This window comes from Pristis pectinata, chromosome 2, assembly GCF_009764475.1.
Source record: "Pristis pectinata isolate sPriPec2 chromosome 2, sPriPec2.1.pri, whole genome shotgun sequence".
In the NCBI taxonomy this organism is placed as follows: domain Eukaryota; kingdom Metazoa; phylum Chordata; class Chondrichthyes; order Rhinopristiformes; family Pristidae; genus Pristis; species Pristis pectinata.
In genome coordinates, this window is record NC_067406.1 from 97,842,641 (window position 1) to 97,866,211 (window position 23,571).

General features: G+C 41.8%; 1 protein-coding gene across 10 annotated transcripts in view; it reads right to left on the reverse strand.

The window, feature by feature from the left end:
* The window catches only part of LOC127586505 (protein transport protein Sec24B-like), a 153,437-nt gene that overhangs the window by 89,578 nt on the left and 40,288 nt on the right, over positions 1-23,571 (reverse strand). For all 10 annotated transcript variants that reach the window (XM_052044565.1, XM_052044575.1, XM_052044558.1 and 7 more), the window contains 2 exons: positions 15,867-16,616; positions 12,867-13,037 (listed from right to left, as the gene is read on the reverse strand). In XM_052044565.1, coding sequence (XP_051900525.1) covers positions 12,867-13,037; positions 15,867-16,593 — 898 coding nt within the window. In that variant the 5' untranslated portion in view covers positions 16,594-16,616. The remainder of the gene's footprint in view (positions 1-12,866; positions 13,038-15,866; positions 16,617-23,571) is intronic.

Below are 23,571 nucleotides of genomic sequence, written 5' to 3' on the forward strand. Positions count from 1 at the left end.
TAGACAAGTCCCCAGGTCCTGATGGGATATACCCAAGGTCATTGAGAGAGGCAAGAGGTGAGATTGCTGGGGACTTGACCATGATCTTTGTGTCCTCTCTAGCTTCAGGCGAGGTCCCAGAGGACTGGCAAGTAACTAATGTTGTTCCATTATTCAAATAGGGATAATCTTGGAAACTAGGGACTGGTGAGTCTCATGTCAGTGGTAGGGAAGCTATTGGAGAGGATTCTTAGGGATAGGATTTATGAGCATTTGAAAAACCATGGCCTAATTAGAGACAGTCAGCATGGCTTTGCGCGGGGCAAGTCATGTCTTACCAACTTGATAGGTTTTTGAGGAGATGAGGAAGATGATTGAAGATAGCGCTGTGGATGATGTCTATGTGGATTTTCGTTAGGTGCTTGATAAGGTTCCTCATGGTAAGCTCACCCAAAAGATTAAGATGCATGGGATCCATGCCGACTTAGCTGTTTGGATCCAGAACTGGTTTATGCATAGGGGACAGAGGGTAGTGGTCGATGGTACTTATTCTGCTTGGAGGTCCATGACTAGTGATGATCCACAGGGAAACATACTGGGATCTCTGCTGTTTGTGATATCTATAAATGATTTGGACGAATATGTTGATACGAAGGTTGCTGCCGTTGTTGACAGGGTAGAAGACTGGCAAAGGATTCAGTGGCATATAGATCAGTTGGAGATACGGGCAGAGAAATGGCAGATGAAGTTTAATCCGGCCAAATGTGAAGTGTTGCACTTTGGGAGATCAAATGTAAAGGGATAGTACACAGTTAATCACAGGACCCTAAACAGCGTTAATGTACAGAAGGATCTTCGGGTCCAAGTCCATAGCTCCCTAAAAGTGGCAAGACAGGTGGATAGGGCGGTAAAGGTGGCGTATGGCATGCTTGCCTTTATTAGTCAAGGCACTGAGTTCAAGAGTTGAGAAATTATGTTGCAGCTTTATAAAACTCTGGTTTGGCTGCATCTGGAGTAATGCATTCAATTCTGGTTGCCCCATTACAGGAAGGGTGCAGAAGAGGTTCAATGGGATGCTGCCCGGATTAGAGGGTATGTGCTATAAGGAGAGGTTGGGCACACTTGGATTGTTTTCTCTGGAGTGGCAGAGGCTGAGCAGAGATCTGATAGAAGTTCATACAATTATAAGAGGCACAGATATAGTAGACAGTCAGAATCTTTCTCCCCAGAGTCAAAATGTCTAATATTAGAAGGCATGCATTTAGGTTAAAAGGAGGTAAGTTTGAAGGAGATTTTTTTTTACACACAGAGAATGGTGGGCACCTGGAATGCACTGCCAGGGATGGTAGTGGAGGCAAATATGATGGAGGCATTTAAAAGGCTCTTAAATGGGCACGTTAGAATGTGCAGAGAATGGAGGAGTTTAGACATTGTATAGGCAGAAGGGATTAGTTTAGTTAGGCGTTTAATTACTAGTTTAATTTGTTCCACATAACATCGTGGGCCAAAGGGCCTGTTCCTGTGCTGTACCGTTCTATGTTCTAACATCTTCTCCTTTGTCATGTTGATAGGCTCCAGAATATCACTGTTCCCTCAGTTGAACTGACTAGCTTCTATTTCTTTCTCCACGGTAAATACAGATTGAGAAGTACTCAAGACCTCACCCATTTCCTGTGGTTCCACACATAGATTTCCATAATGATCCTTCAGGGGGACCTGCTCTCTCCCTAGCTACCCTTTCATTATTCATATATTTATGGAATCTTTTAGGATTCTCCTTTATCTTGTCTGCCAGAGATATATCATGACCCCATTTGTCCCTGTAATTTCCTTCCCAAGTGCACTCCTATATACTCCTCAAGGATCTAATTTGATACCAGTTGCCTATACCCGATATATGCCTTGTCAGATCCTCAATTTCCCTTGTCAATCAAGGTTCCCTAATCTTCCCAGCCTTGCCATTCACTTAGACAGTATGCTGGTCCTGAACTCTTTTTATCCCACTTGCCAGCCATCCCTTTACCTACAAACAGCCTCTCAACAGTCTGAGTTCCTGTCTGATGCCACTGAAATTAGCCTTCCCCCAATTTAGGACTTTAACTTGAAGACCAGTCCTTTCTTTTTCCATGACTATCTTGAAAGTAACAGCATTATGTTACTGGTCCCATAGTGTTTCCTCATTGACATATCAGCACTTGCACAGCCTCATTTCCTAAGAGGAGGTTGACTTCTATAGTAGTCCATCTACATATTTCTTCAGAGACTTTCCTGGACATTCAACAAATTCTGCCCCAACAAAGCAGCCCCAGTCAATATTAGCAAAGTTAAAATCACCTACTATTCCAACCATATTATTCCCTTCCCTATATGTGATTTCCCCACATTAATATTCTCCTCTAATTCCTGCTGACTATTGGGGGCCCTATAGTATCATCCCAAAGTGGTCACCCCATTTCCCCCCCCTAAGTTCTACCCATATGGCCTTTCCACTGTTCATTGGCTGGAACTGTTCAACTTTCAGTGTCTCCACTTGAGAATCAAGATCACACTAACGTCAGTTGTTGATTTACAGGCATTTGCACTTGTGCATATTTGGAGAGTGATCTCCAAGTCAGCACCAACAACTTTACTACAGCATTAGAGGGACTATGGGTTACATTAAACACCCAGAACACACAAATCCTCTAACAGCCAGTGCCTGCTACTCGACGGTTCTTTCTGAAAATCAAAATCCACAAAATATGAAGCACTTTCCATATATAAGGAGCCACCTTTCAGCAAAGGCAGATATCAATGACAAAATTCACCACAGCATACAAGGTGAAAGGGCACAGCCTTTGGCTAATTGAAAAGAACATGCAAAAACCAAGACATCAAACTCAATACCATGTATACTGACCAGCAATGATTGCACTCTCCCATATGCTTCAAAGGCATGGACAACCTAAAGTGGATCCCCTGAAACAATGGGGAAGTACCATTAATGCCACCCCTGGAAAATCCTCCAAATCCATTGGCAGGAAGCACATATCAGTATCTTCTCCATAGCCAACATCCACAGCATTGAGGCTCTGATCACACTCCATCAGGTAGGTCACATTGTTTGTAGATCTGACACCAGACTCCCAAAACAAGCAACATCCACGTTGCAACCAAGCAAGTGATTTCCTCAGGGACAAAGAGACTCCTTGAAAGGAAAAAGGTTAAGTCCTCTCCTACAGGAATTCTTGGTCAACAACTGCTCAAAATGGAGCTAGAGCCACCAGGAAGTCTCTGAGGATCTCCAGTTTCTTCAACAGAAACACACAGAGACCATGCAGAAACAGAAGGCACGCACACGTTCCAAAACAAACCCAAAGTCCTGACCCCCAGCATCATCTGTACCACCTGCGGAAGAACCATAGAACCATACAGCACAAAACAGTCCCTTCGGCCCACCATGTTGTGCCGTCCATCAAACCACCCTCACACTACCTAACCCCTTCCTCCCGCATATCCCTCCATCTCACATTCCTCCATATGTCTATCCAACAAGCTCTTGAACCTGTCCAATGTATCTGCCTCCACCACCACCCCAGGCAGTGCATTTTCCATGCACCAACCACTCTCTGGGTGAAAAACCTCCCCCTGACATCTCCCCTGAACCTCCCACCCATAACCTTAAAGCCATACCCTCTCGTCTTGAGCATTGGTGCCCTGGGAAGGAGGCGCTGACTGTCTATTCTATCTATTCCTCTCAATATTTTATATACCTCTATCATATCTCCTCTCATCCTCCTCCTTTCCAGTGAATAAAGCCCTAGCACCTTAAGCCTCTCCTCATATTCAATACTCTCTAATCCAGACAGCATCCTGGTAAATCTCCTCTGCATCCTCTCCAACGCCTCCACATCCTTCCTATAATGAGGCGACCAGAACTGAACACAGTACTCTAAGCGTAGCCTAACTAGAGTTTTGTAAAGCTGGAGATCCTTACAGCCACCTCAGATCCCATACTACTAGAGTTGAAGTAAAGCATCCTCAATACAAGGGCTGCCTAATATAATTTGGGTTTCCAAAAAGCATTCAGTAAAGCGCCACGTATAAGCTTACTTCACAAGAGCACATGGTAAGGAGGATATTAACAAACACAAAAGATAAGTTATTGAACGGAAAACAGAATAGGGTATATGGGCTAATTTCAAACTGGCAAGCTGTAGTGACAATTGGAATGTCACAGAAATCAATACTGGGGGTTCAGCTGTTTACAATTTCCATCAGCGACAGATGAAGGCATGCTGTGCCTTGTATCCATGTTTATTGGCAAAACAAAGATAAGCGGGAAAGAAAGTTGTGAACAGGATGCAAAAGTGGCAGTAAAGGGACACAGGTGGGAAAAAAAGATGCATTTTACGTGTAATGTGGACAAACGAGAAGTTATGGATTCTAGTTGGAAGAACAGAAAAGCAAATTATTCAATGCAGACCAAGTTGTTCTTGTATAAGAAAGACTAAGAAAGCATGTAGGTACAGAAAGTAATAGAAAGCCAAATGAATTATTTGCCTTGAATGTACAGAAAGTACAGGTCCTCTCCAAGTTACAAACACTGGACTTTAGGGCACCCCGTACATATGAACAAACGTTTGGGAGACTATGGGATGGATTTGCTGGCTACCATGGGGGTGCAGGCAACTTCTGATGGGTGGGAACAAGCACTTCCATGTGCCTTCTCTCCCCACCACCCAGCTGCCCCCCACCCCCCTAAGCCCAACAATCAAGGGCTGGGTTGAGCTGAGCAGAGCTGGGAGTGCTGAGCAGACTAACTCACTCACTGAGTAAGGAGGCTGGCTGGGGACTACTCTTCCTGCACCTGCTCATTCTCCCCGCACCTGCTTGTTCTTTCTGTTTCATTTCTGACTTACAAAAAGTTGTCTCCCTGCCCGGTTGTAAGAGTTCCCTCCCTGTTGTAAGCTAGGGAGTGCCTGTAATAGAAAGCCAAATGAATTACTGGCCTTTGCTACAACTATACAGGATCGTAACTGAAATACTACACATATCTATGGACTCGATAAAACTGATGAAGTTTCCGGTGGGGAGGGGGAAGCAGGGGAAATCGTGACAGGGTGAATGCTGCGAGGATGGTTTCTGTGGTGTTAAATAAAACATAGAACATAGGACAGTGCAGCATGGGAACAGGCCCTTTGGCCATGATATCTGTGGCAAGCAAAATGCCAACTTAAAACTGCACATTTGCCTGCACCTGGTCTATATCCCTCAATTCCCTGCCTGTTCATGTGCCTGTCTAAATGCCTCTGAAGCGTTGATATTATATCTGCTTCCACCACCTCCCCTGGCAGTACGTTCCAGGTACCTACCGTTCTGTGTGTTAAAAAATACTTACCTTATAAATCTCCTTTAAATTTCCCCCTCTCACCTTAAAGCTATGCCCTATTGTATTCGACACTTCCATCCTGGGAAAAAGACTGATTATCCACCCTGTCTATGCAATAGGGCACGGATACAGGACAAATGAGTTCATGCCAACCACATTATGCACCTAGCTAGTCCTAATATCCTGTGTTCAGCCCGTATCCCTCCAGGCCCCTCCCCTACATGTACCTATCCAAATACTTTTTAAATGATACTATTGTACATGCCTCAACCACTTCCTCTGGCACCTCATTCCATATACTCACCACCCTCTGTGTGAAAAAGTTGCCCCTCAGGTTCCTTTTAAATCTTTCCCCTCTCACCCTAAACCTATACCCCCTAGTTATGGACTCCCCTACCCTAGGGAAAAGACTGCTACCGTCCACCTTTTCTATGCCTCTCATAATTTAAAACACTTCTACAAGGTCACCCCTCATTCTTCTGCATTCCAAGGAATAAAGACCTAACCTCACCAACCTCTCCCTATAACTCATTTTCTAGTCCTGGCAACATGCTCGTAAATTTTTTCTGCACTCTTTTCAGCTTAACTACATCTTTCCTTTAACAGGATGATCAAAACTGTACACAGTACTCCAAGTGCACCCTTACCAATGACTTATATAACTGCAACATAATACCCCAACTCCTATACTCAATGCACTCTTTGAAGGCCAGCGTGCTAAATGCCTTTCTCACCACCGCCTACCTATGACGCCACTTTCAATGAACTATGCACTTGTACTCCTAGGTCCCTCTGTTCCATTACACTTCCTAGTGCCCTACCATTCATAACATAAGTCCTACACTGACTAAGCTTTCTAAAATGCAATACCCCACACTTATCAGTGTTGAAATCCATTTTCCACTCTTCGGCCCACTTCCCTAACTAATCAAGATCCCCCTGTAATCTATGATAACTTTCTTCACTATCAACAACAACAGCTAATTTCGTGTCATCTGCAAACACGCTGATCCAGTCTTGTGCATTCACATCCAAATCATTTATATAAATAACGAATAACAAGGGTCCCAACACTGACCCCTGCAGCACACCACTAATCACCGGTCTCCGTTCTGAGAAACAACCTTTAACCACCACCCTCTGAACCAATTTTGAATCCACCTATCAAGCTCTCCCTGGATTCCATGGGACTTAACCTTCCAGACCAACCTACCATGCAGGACTTTGTCAAATGCCTTGCTAAAGTCCAAATAGACAACATCCACTGCTCTACCCTTATCTACCTTTTTGGTTACCTCTTCAAAAAACTCTAAAAGATTCGTCAAACACGACTTCCCATGCACAAAGCCATCCTTACTCCTCCTAATCAGACTCTCTGTCTATCCAAATGCTGGTAGATCCTGTCCCTCAGAATTCCTTCCAGTAACCTCCCTACTACTGATGTCAGGCTGACTGGCCTGTGGTTCCCTGGCTTGTCCTTGTTACCCTTCTTAAACAATGGAATGGCATTAGCCACCATGCAGTCTTCGGGAACTTGACCAGTGGCTAATGACGAAGCAAATATTTCCGCAAGGGCCTCCACAATTTCTTCTCTAACCTCCCACAAAGTCGAAGGATGCTCTTGATCAGGCCCTGGGGATTTATCCACCTTAATGCACTATAAGGCTGCAAATACCTCCTCCCTGGTAATATGAATGTTCTCCAAATCATCTCCACTCGTTTCCCTTATCTCTTGAACAACCATGATTTTCTCCTCTGTAAACACCGAAGAAAAATATTCATTAAAAATCCCACCCATTTCCTGTGGCTCGAAAAATAGGTGGCCCTGCTGATATCTAAGGGGAGCTACTCTCTCCCTGGCCACCCTCAATTCCAGCCACTGTCTGTAAGGAGTTTATACACTCTCCCTGTGTCTGTGTGGATTTCCTCTGGGTGCTCCAGTTTCCTCCCAAATTCCAAAGACACATGGGTTAGGAAGTTGTGGGCATGCTATGTTGGTGCCAGAAGCGTGGCGACATTTGCGGGCTGCCCCCAGAACACTCTACACACAAAGATGTATTTCACTGTCTGTTTCAATGTACATGTGACTAATAAAAAGATATCTTATCTTAATATATCTACAGAACCTTTCAGGATTTTCCTTAACCTTACTTGCCAGATCCATCTCATATCCTCTCTTTGCCCTCCTGATTTCCCTCTTGTGTATCCTTAATCTTTTTATAGTCATCAAGGGATTCACTCTCCCTGACCTCCTAAACCCAATGTATGCTTGCTTCCTTTCTCTTGACCAGTGCCTCAGTATCTCTCGTCAGCCAGGGTTTGCTAAAATTGCCAAGCTTACCCTTCGCCCCAACAGGAACACGCTGCTCCTGGACTCTTGATATCATACTCTTAAAAGCCTCCCACTTGCCATTCATTCCTTTCCCTTCAAACAGGCCCTCCCAATCGACCTCTGCTAGATCCTACCTAATTCCCTCAAAATTAGCCCTGCTCCAGTTTGGGACCCTAACCTGTGGGCCTGTCCTATTCTTTGCCATCACTATCTTAAAACTAATAGAATTATGGTCATGAGGGCCAAAGTGCTCCCTGACTGCCACTATATTTCAGTCAGTCTCCCCTTAGCACACGACACTCCAAAGAAAACAATCTAGGCTTGTCCAACTTCTGCTTATAGCTTATTCTTTCTAATCCAAGCAACATCTTGGTGAACTGCTTGTGCATCCTCTCCAGTGCCTCCACATTCTTCCTGTAATGTGACAACCAGGAAAATGAGTTTCAGGATAATGAGTTACCCATGTAAGAGTGAGATCAGGAAGAACACCACCTCAGAGTGTTGTGATTATTTTTAATTCTCTAGCTCAGACAGCTTCAAATGCAACCTTAAGTATATTCAAGACTGACTTAGTCTTTGAATGACATGGAAATCAAGAGTTTACTGGGATCAGGCAAGAAAACGAAGTTGAGGCCAACTTCTAGATCAACTATGAGGGCACAGGCATAAAGGGCCATATGGCCTACTTAATCCAACAAATTGGAGTCAGAGTCATATAGAAATACGGCATAGAAACAGTCCACAAAATGCCACTTGACCTCTGAGTTCTTCCAGTGTTTGTTTTTGCTCTAGATTCCAGCATCTGCAGTCTCTTTTCTCTCACAGAAACAGAATGTTAAGATATCTTTATTAGTCACATGTACATCGAAACACACAGTGAAATGCATCTTTTTGCGTAGTGTGTTCTGGGGGCAGCCTGCAAGTGTCGTAACACTTCCGGCACCAACGTAGCATGCCCACAACTTCCTAGCCCGTATGTCTTTGGAATGTGGGAGGAAACCCACGCAGACTCGGGCAGAACGTACAAACTCCTTACAGACAGCGGCCGGAATCAAACCCGGGTCGCTGGTGCTGCAATAACATTACGCTAACTGCTACACTATCATGCCTACATCTATGCCAACCATCAAGCAGCCATTTTTACAGTTAAGCTACCCTGACTCATTTTATCCTTGCCACATTCCCATCAACTCTCCCTAAATTCTACCACTCACCAACACACAATTTACAGTGGCTAATTAACCCACTAACATATTTTTGGGATGTGGAAGGAAATCAGAACACTTGGTGGAGAACATGCAAATTCTACACAGACAGCACTAGAGGTCAGAATTGAACCCAGGTCACTGGAGTGGTGAGATTGCAGTTCTACTAGTTGCAGAAATGTGCCACCTACTTATTTTAACATCACTTTTACAATGGTGATATTTATTGCTTCAGCGCTCACTTTCCTCCAGAGATTGAAAAGTCTGCTATTTTTTCCCCCAAGATCTAAAGTTTGTAGCATATTTGGATATAGCATTCTTACTCTATAATATGTGACAGCAGGGCATCATTTAGTAGTTACTAACAAGTGATGTGAAATGTTATTAACTCTGCCAGGTTTCTAATACATTTGCGAATAATGTCTCAGTTGCCAATAGCCAGCAAGGATCTTTGTTTCGGATATGGAATTAGGTAAATAAAAAGTGGGTTGCTAATACTCAAAATCTGCTCCAAGACTATACAACGGCATTGAGTAACACCCTCTCCAGACCAGTTTCAAGTGTCAGAAGGCTACAACTAAGAGGTGTACCCAACCTAAATACTACTTTTTGTAAGGCAATTACTGATACAGTTTAATAATGGTTGCAAATAGTGAAGTAGTGCTTCTATCAAGCATGAATCAAAGACAGGGCATCCACATGGAGAAATTCAAAAATGTGATTACAGTACATTAGTTCCAGCATTCGAGCTAAAATGTCCTCCAGCAGTGGTATGCTACTCATTCTGAACTACTTAAGGAGCTCCTGCATAGAAGAAACAAATAACATTTCCAACAACAAAGCAAAGTCTGCAACACTCTGAGAATACCACCACCTGCAGGGTCCCCTCTAAGTCACACACACACCACTCTAACTTGGAAATAGGTCGATGATCCTTCATCTTCACCAAGTCTAAATTCTGGAACTCTCTATTCAATAGCACTATGGGACACCCTTGACCACTGTTGCAGTTCAAGGCAGTGGCTCACTGCTATATCAAAGCCAATTAGGGATGAGCAATTAACACTGCTCTTACCTGCAACACTGAGATCCCAAAAAATGAATTTTAAAAATTGGTACTATAATAAAAAAAACTTTCAAATTTAATGTGTATAAACAGTACAATTAAAAGCATGTGATGGTTGCCTGCCTGACTACCTGAAGCACTTGGTCTTCCTTTGGCAGCACCAGTTTAGCCTACACTAATTGATATGCAGTTTCTTCCATTAATGGTGGGGTGGGAAAAAAAAGAAATTCACTTTGGGTTTTAACAATTTGCAACCACAATCTCCAGTTGTATTTGGTCAACAAATGAACATAAATATAAAGAATGCCAAACAGATATGTGAAAAAGGGAATTTCCACATTTCACTCTAGAAAACTTATTCTTATCTCATATATATTTTATCCCAGAGGATTAAATTAAAATGAAATAATTAAATAAACTTCAAACTTGCAAAGCACCTATTTTCAAGTCATGACTTAAAATTTCAATCCAAAGAAAAATTTCTTTTAAAGGTGGACAGCGCATCAATATAAAACTAACTGCTTATTTCTGAAACCATTAGTAACTATCACCAAATTCATATTGCTACTAAACTGACAAAAATCCATGTTACTGTCTTAAAATATAACTCTCTTTGCACTTATTGATCCTTGACTCGATGTTTAGTCATGAACTACAATACAAATGTAAATATAAAAGTCTTAGAAGACTTGCCTCATTGCAGTGATGTCTGTAATCAAAAGCACAATTCTGATGCAATCTCTTTGGATTTGCACACAGCACTATCAAGAGATGGCTAACTATTATTCCCTAGCAATGAGCTCCCAGAGGATATTCACATCTTCACTTCTCCGCTTCAGTGCATTTTAGAATAATTCCCAAAACAAATAAAGATTCATTCCCTTAAATTTCTGAGCAAAAGATTTACTTTGAAAGAGAATGCTGACAATTATCAATCAGTCCCTAAAATGCTCTCAATTTATACAATCTCCCTATTTCATACTGCCTAAGGTCCAATAAGTATATTTCCTAGTGATTAGATAAATGACAAAATAAATTACAAATCTCAACGTAAAAAATATAATAGATCTTGCAGTTTATGGTTAAAAATCTTTTTTCCATTTAAATATACAACAGATATATCATTGATATTACTAGGTAATGTGACCAGCAAACAAAATGCTGTTTGCTATTTGCTTTTCAAAGCAATAACTGCTCAATTTTGGATTTAGGCTCTAGTTGTGCAGTACAGCGATTATGAAGGCAGCCTAATTCAAAGGAACCTAATGCTATTTTAATATACAAACCACACACAACCCAAGAGCTTATTCAGCAGTGCACTTCCACAAAACATTTACAACACAGCTTGCTTGTCCCTTTTTTTTTTGGAGTTTACAAACAAATATATCTATTCAGACCCCAACGCAATACAAGTGGTGAGGTATGGAATTACAGGATCATCAGTGCTGACTCAAGACAGTCTCTTCAGGTGGGTTCCTCAACATCCCAGAGTGCCCCCCAATCTACTTTTTTCCCCACAGAACACACCTACCTCTCTTCATCGCTCACACCTGCTTCCTGGTTTCAACTAAGACATAAATTAATAAACCATCACTCGGGTGTGTTGGAAAATTATTCTGTCACTCCTCCCACTTACTTTTCCCTGACGTGTTTAAAAAAACTACTGGCTGATCCAGTGCAAGAAATTTCACTTGGAGAAAAAAAACAGCAAATGTGCATTCTTTATGAATGTGGCATTATAAATCCAGCAACGCAATGGGGAGGAAAGATGCGTGTTATGGACAATATATTTCGTTGAATAGTCATTCCTCCCAAATTGATCTTGATTTGATGAACATGCTGCTTATGATTTTTAAACAAAATGCTCCACTTACATTAAAAACAAAGTTACTGAATAAGAAATACTGGAGGGAATGGAAAAATAGCAAAGTAAAACAAAAATCAAACAGTAATGAAAATATCTTTTTATTGAAGTCCAAAATTTGTTTAAATTAGAACCCAAATTATTATTTGCTCACTTCCTTGAACTACATAGTCGGAGTCTTCTCTGTGTCACTCTTAATCTATCGACCATCTTGAATGCACAAATCCTGGAATATTAGTCAATTTAATTATGTCTTATGTTACGAGCCAAGTTGCTACTTGGGTGAGTGTCCCTTTAAGGCACCTGGACAGTAGTGTGTGTGTGTGTGTTTTTGACTACTACAAGTGAAAAAAATGTCTATAACTGGAGCATACCGGCAGTTGCACAGAGAGATGAAGAGAGAGAGAGAGAGAGTTGGTGGCACTGACTGCCGGTCTCTGTATCTATGGATGAAGAACAGTAGTTGTGACTGTCACTATACAATCCACGTATGGATTTTTAGAGCAATCTGTGGAGTCCACTTTGTCGTCAACCTGTACTGGAAAGCAGGTATATCTGTGGGCGGCCATGTATCGAGTGCCCTCAGTGTGGCAGATACTTCGGAACAAAGCAATGGAGACCTTCGGTGATTGAGGTGTCGTATGGGTTCCATCGTGGAACTTGTGCATCTTGTAAATTCTTACATTCTCTCTCCATTTTCTCTACAATCTACTGTGGTTTTCAGAAGCCTTGGCTCATTGTACTGTTTCATGACTTGCTGGACTGAACTTTGAGAACTGTTCCTAGACTTGGGAGTTTGGAAACTTGCCACACACACATTTCGAGTTTAGTTTGGCGTCAATGTTTAATATCTAATGTTTTTTGCTTCTCTTATTATTACAAGTAGTTATTAATAAATAGATTCTAACATTTATACATGACTCGTTGTGTTTCTATTGTTGCTGGTATGTAACACTTAAGAAAAGTATAAATTGATCAGCTGTAATGTGTTTGTGGAGTGAAGCAAAGAGAAGTGAGATAAACAGAAGTTACAATGCAGCGATATTTACCATCCTGTGCCTCTGAACCAGATGCTGGTGTTGCAGAAGCTGAAATAAGTCGATCAGCTGAAGGTGGTGGCCATCGTGCAAAAGGTGCCGCAGCAACTGGAGGTTTCGCTACATTTGGTCTGCCAGGTGGATAACTTTGGTTGATATGATGAGGCATTGAAAGGGGAGAGCCTAAGTGCAAAACAGAGTTCATCTGTAAACATTGAGCATAATGACAACATCTAATAGCCTGCATTTTGCAGTCAGTGATGAAGCAGCAGTGCTTGCCATTAATCTTGAAGAAAGTTGCCCAAAAAGATCAAATAATCTCAAGTGACCTTGTTTGACATCACATCAAAGAACTGAATGAAATGCAGCAGCTGTGATTTCCAGTTAATTATGATAATATAACTCATTGTCTCTTTGGTCTTTTGGTCTTTTGAATTTACCAGGAGTCTTTTTGCTTCCATAATTGGCTTTGAATTTTTTTAACTTCTGTTTTCTTTCACCTGTTTCAAGAGAGTGCATGGGTTGTAATGGTTGTTTGCAGCCAATCACTGAAGCAGCCAATCGCAATGAAGAATTCCTTGACAGCAAACAATAAAGTACAAAAACATTTTGCAGAGTGAAATACGGGTGACAACACACACAAGATTAAGATGGATGCTGAAGCAACAAACTCAAAATAAATTTAAAATCTGCACAATTAATCTTAATTATAGTTAATAATTATTCTGAGAGAATTAAACTCTGCACACATGAACTTTTAGGTTATGAGCAGACAGATTACTTAGTAACTAAGGCTTTATAGAGTGTTGAATAAAGGTAATTTACTATCTCTTTCGACAAAGCATTGCATCCTTATTTTTAAAAAGACAATTTGTCACCACATATAATATCACTGACTCCCAAAATCTAGGCTGGAAAAGGCTGCAACTGCATACCCTGCAATTCAGAGACCAGCAGGGAATCCATGTCAGCAGCATTTCTATTTTGCATTTACAAGTACTTTGGAAGTTTCTGACGGATTTCATTCATTATAACAGTGATTGTTTATAGCCATATTTGTCACTGAAGAGTTCACAACATTAAATAAAACCTAAGATTCAACCAGAATGCTGAAAGAAGTTTAAAACAATGATCTGATTTCTAACATAGTGAACCAATATCAGCATTTGATCACATAGCTTTTGCAGATCTGGGCTTGAGGTATGGATAGATTTGCCGGGAGTAGTGAAAATTGCTGTAGCCTTGCATCATCATGATGTGGTTGGCAATATTAGGTGAATTCTTTCTTGAAATCTCATTTAAACTTCTCACATTGCTTAATGCGATCACTTTACTACAAAGTATTTAACATGTGTAGATGACAAATAGGAAAGGATTCAAACTGCTTATAATTAAGTTACAATTAAACATGAGGATTGATATGCTCTGTTCTCTTCCCAGAAAATGAACAATGCAAACATCCATTACAATCCATGTACTCTCCTGGAACAGGTATAAAAAAAACATAAGCTAAAAGAAATTCAAAGCCAATTATGGAAGCAAAAAGAATTTTGGTAAATTCAAGAGACCACAGAGACAATAAGGAATATTATCCATCATCGTAACTAACTTTTATATGCAATGAAGTGAGTGTTAGCCAGGAATTTACTCACCAACTCATTTTTTTTTAACACATTTGCAAATTCACAGTCCCTGCAAGAACTGGCAGTTTTTAAAGAGTTCAAAGACTCTGAAATAAAAATCTCATATAACTAAAACTAAAATAAAAACAGAAATGTTGGAAACACTCAGTAGGTGGGTATCTATGCAAAAAGAAACGAGTTAATGTTTCATGTCGAACAGCCTTCATCAGAACTGGAAAAGTAAGAAAATAGGATAGTAATGCACACCCCTATACATCCTGCAACAATTATCCGCATTGAAGTTGATTCCATTTATGTTGTCATAATGTTTCCTACAAACTATGCAAGGTACCGATGTATAGAACTAGGTTAATTGTCCCTAAGGATTCCTTCAGCATAGCACAGCTCAATCAAATGTCTTTTTTTTTAAAAAAAAAGTGTGGGAGTTCATGCTCCAAGGACTCCAAAACGAATAGTGCAATAACTGGTGCCCTGCTGAGTAGCACTAATAGGGAACCCAGGTTACTTAAAAAATACACACTCCTAAAGATGCTCCTCATTTAATTTATAGTAAAACTCCAATGGTCTGGTATCCAATTGTTTGGAAATCCCGATGATTTGATAGCTGGCTCACACGTTAGTACAGAGCAGAGGCAGGGGATCCAGAAGCAAGGATGTACAACCAAGGCCAGGGTCTGAACTGTGGATTGTGTGTGCAGCCAGAGTCAGGGTTCAGAGTGCAGCTGGGTGTACAGTCAGGATAAGGGTCAGAGTCAAGGGTAGGTTTGAAGAAGCAGCCAATGTCTGGAGTGATTTGACAAGCTGAAACTCCTCGGGTTCACTTTTAATTCACCTGTGCTCAGTTTGACGCTCTCTTTAAACTCACCAGGTTCTCTGAAAAATTTATTACACTACTGTGTTGGAGTATCAGAACGAGCAAGATGGAAAAACTGCCAGTCCAGCCATAATCCAAGTCCCATGGGAGCCAGGTTCTAACCGGATTATTGGAGTTTTACTTTAATTCAAACAGTCTAGCCATACATTTTATTCATTATTTTAAATTATATCAGTAACAGTAATCAATTAATTTACTTTTAAGACAATTTATGGCTTTGTCATATGAACCACAGCAGCTCCAGAAAAAACTTTTTTTTAAAAACCATCAGACTTCCATATCTTGTCTTCAAAAATCACCTAACTTTCCCTCCTGTTCTATCAGTAAAAAAATACAACATGGTGCTATTTTCCTTGACAATAAATCCTCTGGCTTTTAATAATGCAACTGTTCATCAGGCATCTAGCACAGAATAGAAAAATGCATTTGTCATTGTAATAAAAACAGAAACACATCTCTCTTTCCTTCTCAAAAATAACTGAAAATATCCCCTACCTTTACTTGTTTGGCTACTTGCACTGGAAGGAAAGATAACAGGATTGTCAGAAGGACCAGTTGGTATTGTCGTCGATGCTCCAGCTAAGGGATGCCAAGAAGCGCCAGTAGTTCCAGCATGGCAAGATTGAAAAGATGGCTGGGTATGCCCCTGCCCAGTTTTTGGCAATGCCTTTGTTTGACAGGACAAGGCATTAAGTGAAGGCTGACTGGTAGCAGGATGTTGTGAGGTTAAGGGAGCATTATATTGGGTGCTGAAAACAGACGTAGTTTGATAAGAGAAACCAGGATAAGTATGGTTAATAGGAGCGGAATGGGGTGGAAAAACCTGAGTAGTACTTTGAGAAGGTACATTGTGAGGAACTTGACTACAGTAGTGTTCATCACTTGTAATGTAGCTTGCTTGCTGAGGAGTGCTTAAAAATGCCTGCTCTGATTGTGGTCTAGCAGTGATCATGTTAGGACCACGTGGTACAATCAGTGAAGAATCCATCGAAAGAGTGGTGTACATTTGTTCAGGTTCTTGAGTATCACCCAATGACATAGGACAAACAGGTCTGATGATGTTGTGGACAGACGACTGGTAGTTGTTCTGGTAATTGATGAAGTCATACTGTCCAGCAGTTGATCTAAGTGGTGCTTTATTGGGCACTTGCTGATGACATTCTGGAGCAGTACTGCTCTTCTGCAGAGATGCTCCATGTCCAGAAGACAGAGGTTGCTGCATAGACAATAAATTCTGTGTGAGGCCTGAAAAGAAAAACAATAGTAAGTACCTTGTTTATATTTCACTGAATATTTCCAATGTTAGAAACCCAAAGGCATGATGTACATTTGCAAACTGTTTCAATAGTGTTTTTGTTGTTCTACCATTGTACGTGCAATGAGGAAAATTTAAAATACAGTGGTCTACATACTCCAATTACAGCTCTGTTCTTCAACATCTTATCACTACATTTGAAAATTAATTTGTTGTTTGAAAATTTTGAGCCATTTTCCCACTGCTCTACTCTCTCTACGCTCATGACTGTGTGGCTAAGCACAGCTCAGGCACCAATATAAATTTGCCAATGACACCATTGTTGTTGGTATAATCTCAGATGGCGACAGGACGCTTACAGGAGTGAGAGAGATCGGCTGGTTGAGTGGTGTTGCAACAACAACCTCCCACTCAACATCAGCAAGACTAAGGAACTGATTGTGCTCTTCAGGAAGAGGAAGTTGGGAGAACACACATCAGTCCTCATTGAGGGGTCAGTGGTGGAAAGGGTGATCAGCTTCAAATTCCTGGGTGTCAACATCTCAGAGGGTCTATCCTCTGCAGGCACGGTAGTGTAGTTACGGTATTACAGCACCAGTGACCCAGGTTCAATTCCAGCCGCTGTCTGTAAGGAGTTTGTACATTCTCCTTGTGTCTGCGTGGGTTTCCTCCGGGTGCTCCAGTTTCCTCCCACATTCCAAAGACATACGGGTTAGAAAGTTGTGGACACCAGAAGCATGGTGACACTTGCGGGCTGCCCCCAGAACATTCTACGCTAAAGATGTATTTCACTGTGCGTCTCAATGTACATGTGACTAATAAAGATATCTTATCCTGGGCCCAACACATTGATGCAATCATGAAGGCGGCACATCAGCGGTCCTACTTGGTTAGGAGTTTGAGGAGTCACCAAAGACTCTTGCAAATTTCTATAGATGTACGGTGGAGAGCATTCTGATTGATTGCATCACAGCCTGGTATGGAACAGGATTGCAGGAGACTGTAGAGGGTTATAGAGGAAAGATTTAAAAGAGACCTGAGAGGCTACTTTTTCCACAGAGGCTGGTAGGTATATGGAATGAGCTGCCAGAGGAAGTGGTAGACACAGGTAGAATTCCAACACTTAAAAGGCATTTGGATGGTTACATAGATAGGAAAGGTTTAGTGGGGGATATGGCTCAAATGCAAATGAGACTAGCTCAGTTGCACAACTGCATCAGCATGAACACATTGGGTCAAAAGGCCTGCTTCCATGCTATATAACTCTATGACTCTACTAGAAGTGGAGCTTAAGATTATTCCTCATATGTCCTAGAACATAAAAGCAAGGATTTACTGCTGAGGCTCTATAAGGCCCTCATCAGATCACATTTGGAATACCATGAGCAACTTTGGGCCCCATATTCAAGGAAAGATGTGCTCACCCTGGAGAGGGTGCAGAGGAGGTTCACAAGAATGATCCCAGGAATGAAAGGCTTAACATATGAGCAGTGTTTGATGGCTCTGGGCCCATACTCAATGGAGTTCAGGAGGATGAGGGGGGCGATCTCATTGAAACCTACCAGATATTGAAAGGTCTGGACAAAGTGGACATGGAGTGGATGTTTCCATTAGTAGGAGTGTCTAGGATCTGAGGGCACAGCCTCAGAATAAAGGGACGAGGAGGAATTTCTTCAGCCAGAGGATTGTGAATCTGTGGAATTAGTTGCCACAGTGGGCTGTGGAGGCCAAGCCACTGTGTGTATTTAAGGCAGAGATTGATAGGTTCTTGATTGGTAAGGGTGACAGGGAGAAGTCAGGAGAATGGGGTTTAAAAAAACATCAGTCATGGTTGAATGGCTAGCAGACTTGATAGCCCAAATAGCCTAATTCTGCTCCTGTATTTTATGGTCCTTCAATTATCACTAAAAAAAAGCTTCACTGTAGTCTGCAAGGCATTGCTGTGCAAAAGTGACCATGACAATTTCTATATGACAATACTGGTAATTGGTTTATTATTGTCACATGCACTGAGGCACAGTGAATAACTTTATTTTGCATGCCATCCATACAGATCATTTCACAACATCAGTACAAGGTAGTACAAGGGAAAAACAATAACGGGATCAGGATATAGTGTTACAGTTACAGAGAAAGTACAGTGCAGGTAGACAATGAGGTGCAAGGCCATGAAGAGGTAGATTGTGAGGTCAAGAATCCATCTTATCGTACAAGAAGTCCATTCAATAGTCCTATAACAGAAGGACAGAAGCTATTATTGAGTCTGATAGTACGTGCTTTCAGCCTTTCGTATCTTCTGCTTGATGGGGATGGGGGTGGGAAAGAAAGAATGTCCAGAGTAGATGGGGTCTTTGATTACATTGGTTGCTTTACCGAGGCAGTGAGAAGTGTAGAGTCCATGGAGGGGAGGCTGGTTTTTGATAATGTGTTGAGCTGTATCCACAACTCCCTGCAGTTTCTTGAGGTCTTGGATAGAGCAGTTGATGCATCCAGATAGGATGCTTTCTAAGGTCAATCTATAAAAATTAGTGAGAGTCAATGGGGACATGCTGAATTTCCTTAGCCATCTGAGGAAGTACAGGCGATGATGCACTTCCTTGGCCATGGTGTCTATGTGGTTGGATCCATACAAGCTATTAGTGACAGCTGGGAACATGAATCTCTCAACCATCTCCACCTCAGCATCATTGATGTAGACGGGCATGTGCTCTGCCCCACCTCCTAAAGTCAATGACCAGCTCTTTTGTTTTGCTGCCATTGAGGGAAAGGTTGTTGTCATGACACCATGCCACTAGGCTCGGTACCTTCTTCTGTACTCCGACTCGTCATTATTTGAGATATGACCCACGACTGTGATGTCATCTGCAAACTTTTAGATGGAGTTAGAGCAGAATCTGGTCACAGTCATGAGTGTATAGGGAGTAAAGTAGGGGGCTGAGGACACATACTTGGTTGCATTTCACAAATCTACATTGGCTATACAGTGCTTTAGGGCAACACAAGTTGTGAAAAAAGCCATTATATTTTCTTTACTGTGATAAGGCACTTCTGGAATGCAAGTGTTTTTTTTAATTAATTTAAATACAACAGCACTGGAGAAAGATTATGAAATATAAAGTCAGGAAAAGAGCTGCCACAAAATATCTTGGCACTGTTGGAGCAGAAAGGAATCAATTCCCAACATTAAACAGATAAAGCTATAATTACACAGCAAGTCAAGCATTAGCACTTTGTGAAAAGTTGGATTTATGTTTTCATTGAAAAGTGGATTATGTTTTCATTTTGTCAGAACTGTCAATTCCAAAAAAAGATTAAATTGTCTTGATTCTACTGAGCTATAGTTCCAGCAATTTTTTTTAATTCAAATTTTCAGGACAAAGGATTTTCTTCATAGAAAATTGTTGCCAACTGTTGCTCCAGATTTAATCTTCCAATAATGATAAAGAAATATCACAGTCCAATCGGATATGAAAAAAGTGGATGCCCAATCCCTCTGCCACAGCATCTGCGGCTTCAGTTTCTTAAGGAGCATTCCATCATCTGCAAGAGCCAGTGTCAAAACACATAAACGCAAGATGTGCGTGCAAAACAAGTACATAAACAGTTTTGGCTTGTATTGTGCCTTTACCTGTGCAGTCTGTAATAGCTGTTGAAAGCTTTACTCAGGAAAATGATTGCCTTCCCAGCCCAAGAGGGTTTTTGAAAGTTCAGTTTTGAGACTGTTATATGGAAAAATATGGTAATAGTAGCCCTAATGACCTCCTGTGACATAATCTGAGTTTTAAAAACCTGAAATACTGAATATCCTGTTGTCCTTCGTTATCTCCATTGTTCCAATATTTAAGCACCTCAGGGAAACCTTCTGCATTTTTAGCCCAATTGCACAGGTGAGAGTCAATCTGGGCAAGCAGATGGCAGAAATTAGCCTACAGTCCCACCTTGGGGAATCTGTGCAGGCTACAGTAACAGAACCAAAGTAGATCACAACACCAACTGCTCTCAGCCAGCTAAAGGAGTGAGAATGTCCTCAGTAAAAATGGAAAATGGGAGGGTGCCCAGAAATTCGAATAACATGGCAAAAAAATCATTTTCAGAGGCCCATCTGTCATCAAAAAGTGAACTGAAATTTTTCAGTTAGGCAAGTCAATTCCAGCATAATCTAAAAAGGGCAACATCCTGCCTTTCTATGGGGGCAAAGGGAACAGACATTGGCATAAGAACAATCAAGGCAACACCTTTTTCTGCTGCTTCAAATCTCCTGTCCAGATTTGAAGATAAACTTTTAGAAAACTACACTTGCAGGCAGAGCAATTGCATACCTGAATGTTCAACCATCCACACATCCCCATTGTAATTTCTCTCATGCAAATATCCTCTTTGGGTAATATACATGGATCTCAAGGCTGCTTTTGACTCTGTTGATCATGACAGTGTTTAATCCTTACAAGTACTGAACTATGACAAAGATTAACAAACTGATAAATAAAGTCTACACTGCAATCATGTGGATGGTGATCCTCAAGTGATGCAGCTTTAAGAGTAGAATGAGGAAAGGTTTCACCGTTGCTCTGAACCTGCTCCTTGCATCAACTCATGGGATCCTCCATTGAGCTATTCACTAAAAAGGAGCATGCAATTGATGTCCAGAAAGCTGCAGTATTTGGATACTCCTTGCATTGGAGTTCATGCAAAATCATATCCTCTTATTTGGCTTGGAGATAAAACTTGGTGAAACCCAGACCACAGAAGAGCAGCTAAAGGACCTAATGGAATTCAAATAGGGTGTAGTTGATGTTGAAGCTCAAGTGTCTCAGCTGTAACCTACAACGTACTACAAGCAGTAGGGCAGAAATTAAAAGACGAAGCTCAACTGCGTACATGTGCATGAAACAGCTCGACAGGCAGATCTGATACTTAAACATTAATGGCAACAAAAGTCTGCCTTCATAATGTGTACAACATTCCCCTATCACTTTACAGATATAATACATGATAGCATCAATGCACAGGAAACTGGATGCATTCAAATAGTGATGTGTATGACAGATATTGTATTCACTTATGTGAGCTTGTGACTGACATTGATGCCCATCACTGAACAAATCCAGCAGTTGGAATGTTCATGGCATGTAGATGCTTCTATCTGGGTTGAGCACTATTTGAGTTGAAGCCTTGACTGATCAGATCAGAGTCCTGGGTAATGTCAAGACTTTAGGACAGAACAAGAGACAACCTCAGAGCACATCACAGTTTCTACAGATGTGCTTGTTTAAGGCTGTTTGTGAATATCATGCTCTTGATCAGAGCTCGGCATTGTGACAGACTCAGGGTAGGGTCACCTGGCGCCATCTTGTGGGGGGAACACTCCTCTGGCCAGAAGCATGTGGCTTATAATCCTGCCCACTTTACCATTCTCTTTCTGCCAATTTTTGGATTATTTTTCTTGAAGTAAACATTTATTTATCTTAATCCTTCCTTGTGCTCAAAAAGATATTTAACTATTTTACTTACATTGAAGCCTGCACTCAATGAGCTATACTCCGTGGTATACAACCGTGAGACAGGATACCCTGAGGCCCTCTTCATTTTTGCAGGTGATTTCAATGAGGCGAACCTCAAGAGTGTGTTACCAAAATACTACCAGAACATCTCCTGCTCCCCCAGGGGCCCTAACACCCTTGACCACTGCTATACAACCATCAAAGATGCCTTCCGAGCCACCCCTCGTCCTCACTTTGGCAAATTGGACCACTAGGCTGTGCTCCTTCTCCCTGCAAACAAACAGAAACTGAAATGGGAGGATCCGGTACAGAGAGTCGTGCAGTGCTGGTCTGAGGAAACAGATGAGCTTCTACGCAACTGCTTTGAGACAGTGGACTGGTCCATGTTCAAAGACTCAGCTGCCAGCCTAGATGAGTATGTCACCACCATCACAGACTTTATCAGCAAGTCTGTTGAGGACTGTGTACCAAAGAAGACAATATGGGTGTTCCCAAACAGGAAACCATGGATGAACCAGGAGATCCACTCCCTACTGAAAGCAAGGGCTGCTGCACACAAATCTGGTGATCTTGACCTGTACAAGAAATCGAGGTATGACCTTCGGAAAGCTATCAGGGATGCCAAGAGGAAATACCAACTCAAAATACAGTCCAGCTGTCAGTTATGGCAGGGCTTACATGCCATAACAGGCTACAAAATGAAGACGGGCTGCGTAGTTAACAACAGCACATCCCCTCCCCATGAACTTAATGCATTCTATGCGCGTTTTGAACAGAAGGGAAGTGGACTGTCACCACCCACCCTGACAGCCTCCAATGCAGCTGAACCCATGGTAACCGTCGAAGACACAAGATCAGTCTTCCAGAGAGTGAACACGAGGAAAGTATCTGGCCCAGATGGTGGCCCTGGCCATGTGCTCAGATCTTGTGCTGATCAGCTGGCAGAAGTATTTGCGGACATATTTAACCTCTCCCTGCTACAATCTCAGGTTCCCACCTATTTTAAGAAGACCACTATCATCCCAGCACCGAACCATAGAACCATACAGCACAAAACAGGCCCTTCAGCCCACCGTGTCGTGCCGTCCATCAGACCACCCTCACACTACCTAACCCCTTCCTCCCGCATATCCCTCTATCTCATGTTCCTCCATATGCCTATCCAACAAGCTCTTGAACCTGTTCAATGTATCTGCCTCCACCACCACCCCAGGCAGTGCATTCCATGCACCAACCACTCTTTGGGTGAAAAACCTCCCTCTGACATCTCCCCTGAACCTCCCACCCATAACCTTAAAGCCATGACCTCTCGTCTTGAGCATTGGTGCCCTGGGAAGGAGGCGCTGACTGTCTACTCTATCTATTCCTCTCAATATTTTATATACCTCTATCATGTCTCCTCTCATCCTCCTCCTTTCCAGTGAATAAAGCCCTAGCACCTTAA